The sequence below is a fragment of the Octopus bimaculoides genome, chromosome 2 (genome assembly GCF_001194135.2).
Source record: "Octopus bimaculoides isolate UCB-OBI-ISO-001 chromosome 2, ASM119413v2, whole genome shotgun sequence".
NCBI lineage: Eukaryota > Metazoa > Mollusca > Cephalopoda > Octopoda > Octopodidae > Octopus > Octopus bimaculoides.
Window position 1 is genome coordinate 174879521 of NC_068982.1, and position 8842 is coordinate 174888362.

Consider the following 8842-nt stretch of genomic DNA (forward strand, 5'->3'; position numbering starts at 1 on the left):
CTGTCATCCTGTACTCCCCTTGTTGCTAGCGAAATGGTATATGCCGGCTGTGTGAGCAACTGGTTGTTTTAATGGTGGAACAAACAGGGGAATTCCATTAGAAAAGGTTTTAATCGATTTTCTCGGTAAGTATGGGAGCTAGGAGAAAAATACAAACCGCATTCCAATCTATGCACCTGTCTCCACATGTGTGCCATTTTTCATGCGAATCCACCCGGCTGTTAGGCTGTGAACCTGAAGACAAGAAAGAATACAACGATCGCCCATGTCCAATTTATATTATATTATATATATATATATATATATACATACAACGGGCTTCTTTCAGTTTCCGTCTACCAAATCAACTCACAAGGCTGTGGTTGGCCCGAGGCTATAGTAGAAGACACTTGCCCAAGGTGCCACTCAGTGGGACTGAACCCAGAACCATGTGGTTGGTAAGCAAGCTACTTACCACACACCCACTCCTGCACATATATATCTATATACAAATGTATGTTTGTATGAACATATCTATACATATGTGTGTGTATATATATATATATATGTATAGATAGATGGATGGATGGATGGATGGATGGGTAGGCAGGCATCTTTTGTGTGTGTGTGTAGATAGGTATTTATTCTTGTATTCCTTTGTAGCAAGAATTGTTCATATATCTTTGTGTCTTTCAAGTTCTAAATTCTTCAACACACAGAAGCAATTGAAGCTATAGAAGTATCAAATAAGTTGAGATTCTGTGTTGTTGTTGTTTGGTTTTGAGTCAAAATGTACTGGGTAAATATAAACAGTATTCTAATGCGGGAAGAGTAAAAACATGCTGCAACTTTAGTCATAGAATTTATACTAAACATTACACTCCTTAGCATGATGTTATGTAAGAAAATTGTGACTAATACCACTTTGTCAGCAAGCTCATCCTTATAAAAGGTCAGAATTGAGGTCATGCTAATACTTTCAGTTTCAAAATGGTAAACAAGAATGTGGAAAAAACAATATCATATTCTATCCTTTGGCTTCTGACAGTCGTAATTGTTATTTACTGAGAAGGCACTGTTGGATAGGGATTCAGTGCTGGTCTATTAACTCCAAATTTTCAGTTTCAGCCTCTTAAATGTCATGACTAATGCCTAGTAATAATATTATAGTGAAATGTCCCAAGGTAAAAACCACCTAATATTTGATGCAGAAAGCTTTTATTTCATGTTTAGTTTATAATCACAGAAAATAACCTCTTGTTTAGTGTCTCATTGTAGTTTTACTCTTTAGCATCCAGATTTCTCTGTCAAATGTAAAACTTATTTATTCACATTGTTTTGGATTAATCATGCATTATATCACAGCTTTGAGATTTTGATGATGTGATTGTTAATTTTTAGAATGACTTTGAAGGATGGATACCAGAGGCTGGATCTAGCCAGTTTGAACATAAAACAGAATATTTTGGCTTGACAGGGCTGGTTTAAATGCTAAAGGGTTAACATCAGGTCAGCTCTGATCATGCAGACTTATGATTAAAGGAACTCCAACCATGACTATTCTGCCTTTTTCATGTATAGTGAATATAGTACTACATTATGCAATTTGTCCTTCTTTGTCCAAGATGATAAATTATAATTTGAATAGAACTGGCTGCTATTTCTAACAAGGCTAGTGACCATATGGAGGTTCCCCTGTTGTTATTAGTTTTAGATCAGTCCTAATTGAACAGATCTATGATCAAAGCATTCCAGCCATAACAATCCCATCTTATTTTTGGACATAGTATATCTTGGACTACACTTTCCAATGTGTTCATAATTTTTTTTAAAGATGTAAATGTACAGTTTAAAGGAAACCAGCTGCTATTTCTTGCAGGTTAAGCAAATGATTAGAGTGTAAGTGGAAAGCTTTCAGCCTGAGTTTCTTGTGTGCAGCCTTCAAGAAGCAGTGTAGATTTTGTGCTCAAAAAAATCTTGTTGATTTGAATTATATTTTTTTTAATGATTTTCAAGATATTTTTGTGACAATTTAAGAACAAATTTACATGTTTATTTATCTTCTTAATAAGTACAATTACTTTTTTCCATATTTTTCCATAATTTGTTTTAATACAATCCTATTAGTTTATGCTTAACTCAGTGTGCCTTCAGATATAAAGAGAATCACTCTCTCTGGTCTGGAGGCTCCCTCATTTGCTCAGTTGGTGGGTTAGTGAAGAGAGATGCTCTCTTGTATCTATACTCAACACTATTACCAACAAACTACTCCCTGGAATAGTGTTACATCAAGACCAAGCTTCTGACATAAGAATAAATTGATTGAAAACCAGTTGCAAGATCATATTCAGTTACTTCAAAACCAATTCAAACTAAATTAAATATCTTAGATCTATGAAAATTAAACAAAATTACATTGAAATTTTAAAAAAGTATCACACAGTTGTGTTGTTGACATTTCATTGTTCTGAAATCAAGAAATTACACACCAATAATATATTAGTCTAAATTAATTAACAACTCAAGAAATAAAACATTTTATGAAGTGGTGGAAAATACTGTTAAGAGGTAAATACTTGAATGTCTTAACCCATCTGATACCAGCTTGCTCAAGACCACTTCTTCTCTTTTAAAATCTTCATGTTTATGTTAAATCTCCATCCATCCATCTCTGTCCAGTATTCCTGGGAGGTTTGTTGGTGTAGAGTCCTCAAGCATCTCTTTCATAGAGTTCCTGTCAGGAGCAACTGTCATTAAACTTTCCAGCTGGATTCCCAAATGTAACCAACTAAGACTATGGATATTATCCAACCCTCATGTTCTTGGTCTACCTCTACATCTCTTACTGGTTGGCTTGCATAGATGAATCTGTTTCGTAATTTTTTCTGCAACATTCTAATCGCATGTCCACAGTAATGGAGTTGCAACCTCTCAATGCACAGAAGTAGTGTCTCAACTTGGAGAGACTCCCTGATCTCTGAGCTATGCACCCTGTTAAATATTGTTACCTCTGAGATCCTTCAGGAAAACCCCATTTTGGCTTCTTATATTCACATTTGTACTCTTTTTGCTCATTACCCATCATTCATGACCATGAAGATAGGCACAAAAACTGAATTGAGTCTATTAATGTTTTATAAGTAACTTTTGCTAAGGTATTTAAGTTTAAAACACCAGCTTTAATGATTGAAGTTAAATTCTTTATTAGTTTCAATATTAATTAAAACACACAAGGCAGTGAGCTGGCAGAATCATTAGCATGCTGGCCTGGACAAAATGCCGCTAAGCATTTTGTCCATCTTCATGTTCTGAGTTCAAATTCCACTGAGGTCAATTTTGTCTTTCATCCTTTCAGGGTTGATAAAATAAGTATCAATTGAATACTGGAGTCAATGTAATCAATTTAACCCACCTCTCCTGAAATTGCTGGCCTTGTGCCAAAATTTGAAATCAATGTCAATTAAAGCACTTGTGTATTTTATTGGAATTATAGTTATGAAAAGGTTAATATCTACGGAAAAGATATAAATGCTGTAGCTTCCTGTTTCTCTCTCCTCTATAAAATAACCTCATTTTGTGCCAAGTTAAAATACATTATTGTTTCACTCTGGTAGAATAGGAGGACATTAGTTTAATAGTCACTTGATCCCGTTATTGTCCAATAATGTAATTATTTGCCTTTCTTTATTTGTAGTTTAATACAAACATCTCCTTTAAATCGTCAACTGTCCCATCGCGATCAGAACCCAATGATGACAATATGGATGTTTCATCCGCCCCATATTCATACCCTGTCATATACTCTCAGCCTCGGTCATGCATCATGTGTGCTGCAGGAGACTCTGTAAGTATTATATTGTTTATGGATTATAGCTTCATTTAGCTTCATTTTTAGTTTGGTTTTTTTGGTGGTGGGTGAGGTCTGAAATAATTTTCTTCATATAGGCGCAGGCATGGCTCTGTGGTATGATGTTTGCTTCCCAAACACATGGTCCTGGGTTCAGTGTCCCACTGCATAGTACCTTAGGCAAGTGTCTTCTACTATAGCCACAGGTCATCCAAAGCCTTGTGAGTGGATTTGACCGATGGAAACTTAAAGAAGCCTGTCATGTTTGTTTGTGTGTGTGTTTCCCATACTGCTGCTTGACCACCAGTGTCGGTTTGTTTACATCCTCATAATTTAGCAGTTTGGCAAGAGACTAATAAAATAAGTACAAGGTTAAAAAAAAAAGTACTACGGTCGATTTGTTCGACTAAATACTCTTCGATGCAATGCCCCAGCATGAGTACAGTTCAGTGACTGAAACAAGAGATAGAACATATATATGTAAAAACCTTGCCAAGATTGACCTCACCTGTGCTGGCAAAAAGCATCCAGTTCGCACTGTGAAGCGGTTGGCATTCTGGATGGGCATCCAGCTGTAAAAACCATGCCAAAACTGACCTCACCTGTGCTGGTGCCATGTAAAAAGCACTGTCCACTCTGCAGGGTGGTTGGTGTTAAGGAAGGGGCATCCAGTCGTAAAAAGCCTTGCCAAAACAGTCACAGTAGCCTGGGATAGTCTTCTACCTGGCCAGCTCCTGAAAAACAGTCCAATCCTTGCTAGCATGGAAGGCGGACGTTAAATGATGATGGTGGTGGTGGTGGAGGTGATGATGATGATGGTGGTGGTGGTGGTGGTGGTGGTGATGATGGTGGTGGTGGTGGTGGTGGTGGTGATGGTGATGGTGATGATTTTCACCTGGTGAAAATTGCCTCTCTACAGCAGAAAAGATGTAAACAGATTATTAAACCACTGCAAGCGATACACTGGCATCCTCGTGGATGGAATACTAGTGTATCAGAAAAAAATTGGTACTTGCTGCTTTAAAGTTACGGAGGAAATAGAAAACTGCTATTACCGACATTTCTTTTCAAAGAGAGAGATGTGGTAGTAGTGAGGTTTTTGTTATAAAAGACAACTCTAAACATGACTATTTTAATCGGAGTTGTCTCCCTCAATTATCTCAACTTTATCGATGTGTATGTAAACTAATGAAAAGTATTTTTAAAATATAGCACAGATAGGGCTCTGTAATTATGAAGTTTGCTTTTCAGCCGGGTGGTTCAGTTCTGTCCCAATGTATGGAACTTTGGGAAAGTCTCCTTTACCATTGCTTTAGTCAACAAATTTCTCATGATGACTGGAAATCATGTAGAAACACTCATATACGTATTAGTGAGAAAATAGATAAATTCAGAGCTTTTGAACAGATACCCTGTGGTATGTGCTCTGTCCGAGTTGCACTGGCACTCCTTTATTACTCTCACTGCAATGCATGCAGTGAACCAGTGACTGGCCTATGAGAAATCTGTGATCAGCCATGCTATTATTTACAATATCGTCGTCGTCGTTTAACGTCCGCTTTCCATGCTAGCATGGGTTGGACGATTTGACTGAGGACTGGTGAAACCAGATGGCTACACCAGGCTCCAATCTGATTTGGCAGTGTTTCTACAGCTGGATTCCCTTCCTAACGCCAACCACTCGGAGAGTGTAGTGGGTGCTTTTACGTGTCACCTGCACGAAGGCCAGTCAGGCGGTACTGGCAACGGCCACACTCGATATAAAATGCAAAGATGTGTTGTTAAGAAGTTAACTTTACAACCATGTAGTTTTTTTGGTTCAGTCCCCACCACATTTGAGCAATTGTCTTCTACCTTGTGTCTTTCAAGGTATTGTGAGTGAAATGTGTGGAAGCCTTTAGTGATAGATTTATGTTCACACCACCAAAATCTGGACCTTTTGGCACCTTTATCAGAGTCATACTGTTGTAAGAATCAGGCCAAGACTCCAGTCCTTTCTTCTTTCAATCAATCTCAAGAGCAGTGAGAAGTTTCATGGGCACCGCCCTTCTGTGACTAAGCAACAGAAAAAAGTTACTTGCCTGTAATCCACTACTCTTTAAAACACATATTTTCCTGTGATTATTACATACACAATGATGATGATGGACTGCCAGAGTCATCAGATCATCAGGCACATTGTCATGTAGTTACAAATCTTTACATTCTGATTTCAAATCTCACTGAAGTCCTCGTTTTTCTTTTTTAACTCACTGAGCTAGCAAAATTGTTAAAATTGCTCAACAAAATGCTTTGTGGCAATTCGTCTGTCTTTATGTTCTGAGTTCAAATATTGCCATGGTCGACCTTGCCTTTCATCCTTTCGGGGTCAATGAAATAAGTAGCAGTTGCACACTGAGGTCGATGTAATGGACTTTCCAAAATATCAAGCCTTGTACCTATAATAGAAAGGCTTATTGCATACACAATGGCACAGAAAATGCTAATTTTTCCATGTTACTGTGATTGTAATAATAACAAGAATGGTTAAACATGTAGGATTAACTGACCGTAAAAGACTTGGGAAAATATGAATGTTCTTTGACTATCAAAATATTGGTGATTTTGAATTTTAAATTGTGTTAAAATAGATAGATAAATAAAATGGAAGTGATAGAAAGAAAGCCAAGAATTCAACTCATCATATCTTGGCACCATTCTGTGTTTATGGCCAAAGTATTTAACTTTCAATAACCCAGTCTACCTAACTGTAAATTGCTATTGACTCACTACTGTCAATTACAGCAGAAACACTGTAAAATTAATAACTGCTTAGTTAGTTTGTTATGCTAAGTTCAACATTTTGAGTGCAGCTTGAGATGAATTCAACCCAACTGAATTATATACCGCTGATACACTATTTGCAGGATAGGGATGGTAGCAAAATGCCAGGCATACTCACAAGGGGTGGGGATCAGAATATAAATAGGATGGTTGAGTAAGAGATAGATAGATGGTGGCAAGCACTAGGGCATACCCTTATGGCTTGAAGGTCATAATAGGTGGCAAGACATTGCCAAAAATGCTTAAGTAGAGAGTGAAGAAGAGGAATGCAGTGAATGGTGAAAACCTGGGTATACAGAGGTGGGTGGGGCTATCGGATAGCATTGATACAGAGAAACTGGGCCATGAGGACAGGATTGGGGAGAGGTAACACACAGCACTTCTAGAACTCAGTTTTGCTGAATCTCATAGAACCTCCGTGAGGCCCAACATTCTAAGATCGGTCCTTACCACTTCATCCCACATCTTCCTGGGTCTCCCTCTGCCACAGGTACCATCCACTGTCAGTGATCGGCACGTCTTTATGCAGCTGTTCTTATTCATATGCATCACATGTCCAAACCAACATAGTCTTCTCTCATGCATGCTACATTTGATTCCTCTTATGCTTAACTTTTCTCTCAATACATTTGCACTTGGCTGCACTGATGTTGCACATCCAACAGAGCATACTGCCTTCATTTCTCTCCAGTCTATTCATGTCTTCTACATTCAGAGCCCATATCTCACTACCGTGGAGTATAGCCATTTGCAACACAAGTGTCATACAGTCTACCTTTCACTCTGAGAGAGAGTCCTTTTGTTACCAACAGAATAGCCCTCTGAACTTCCTCCACCCTATTCTTATTCTAAAAACAATACTTTCAGAGCATCCTGCACCATTGCTAATTTGGTCACCTAGGTAACAGAAACTATCTACAACCTCAAGAGAGCCTCCTGGGCATTTGAGAGAATCTAAGTTCAGTGTGCTCTTAGTGCTTATTTTTCCTGCACATGTGCTACATACAAAGACAACTCTATCTGTTAATCTACCTGTGATTCCACTGCACATTGATGGCTTATTTAGATTATTAATTAGATTTTGAAGAGTTAAATGCTTTTTTTTAAACATTAATACAATAAACGTTTTGCTGTTTCTAATCTGTAAAAAAGTCTGGAACCATAAGGTGCTTTTAATTTCTTATTTTATAGCATTTAGTGAAAAAAAGATACATCTCCATGTGAGTTATGTAAATAAAGTGTCCTTCTGTAAAGACAAAACATTTGCAGAAGATTTTTGTCAAAGCTGTGTTGGAATTTATGCTATTAATGTGAGCTAAAACAGCAGAAGACTAGTAGCACTGGTGGCATGCTGGGCTAAATATTTTTGAATATTCTAACTCGTCTCTTCTTTCTGAGATTAAATCGTGCTTGGTTCAACTTTGCTTTTAATTCTTTAGTCCTGAGAATGTAGGTACTAGTCAAGTAAGGGTAAATTCATTTGGCTTATATTTTCCTTACAAATTTTAGACCTCATGCTTATATAATTAAGTTTGGCATTGATGAACGTCTACTACTACTTGTGCAAGATAATATCTGCTGCGTGTTTCAATTACGTATTGATAAAGAGATATGGGCATTGAATGTGGAATCCTGATGGATTTTGAAAAGAATGAATTGCGATGTTGTTCAACGAAATGCAACATTAACGAGTAAGGGAAAGGTGGACAAGTGAACCGAGAAAATGACCGAGTTTTAATAGGCATTAGCCATTATATGCAGGGGAGACAACTGTGTTGCTTATGACCGTAATGTGAATGGTTGGTGTTTATCTCTGGGTGAGCAGGTGATAGATGATAGATGCTTTTGCATTGACTTGTTAAATAATTACTTTCACTCATGAATGGACATTAATGATGACGTTGACAACTGAAATTTACATCAGTTTATTAACTTTCTGCTTGATATACACAGATTCAAATTATTGTATTTCTTTTCATTTCTTTTTTCTCTTGGCTTGCAGGGTCACATAAACCATATATTGAGGTGATATGTCCCAATGATGAGAAAATCTACAAGAATCCTCATAGCTACAACTTTTACATGAAGGACTGGTCCTTCTCTTTTCTTTTTTTTTTCTTTTTTTTTTTATACTTTTTCATAACTGACTCCTATGTCAAACTGAAGAGGAAAGCAACATCAAAAAAAAAAAAA

General features: G+C 37.2%; 1 protein-coding gene across 1 annotated transcript in view; it reads left to right on the forward strand.

Annotated features, from left to right (window-relative positions):
• LOC106871736 (uncharacterized) overlaps window positions 1-8842 on the forward strand; it is a 30119-nt gene extending 21277 nt beyond the window's left edge. Inside the window, exons 3-4 of the mRNA XM_014918353.2 lie at window positions 3674-3823; window positions 8652-8842. Of these exons, the coding sequence (XP_014773839.1) occupies window positions 3674-3823; window positions 8652-8678 (177 nt within the window). The 3' untranslated portion in view covers window positions 8679-8842. The remainder of the gene's footprint in view (window positions 1-3673; window positions 3824-8651) is intronic.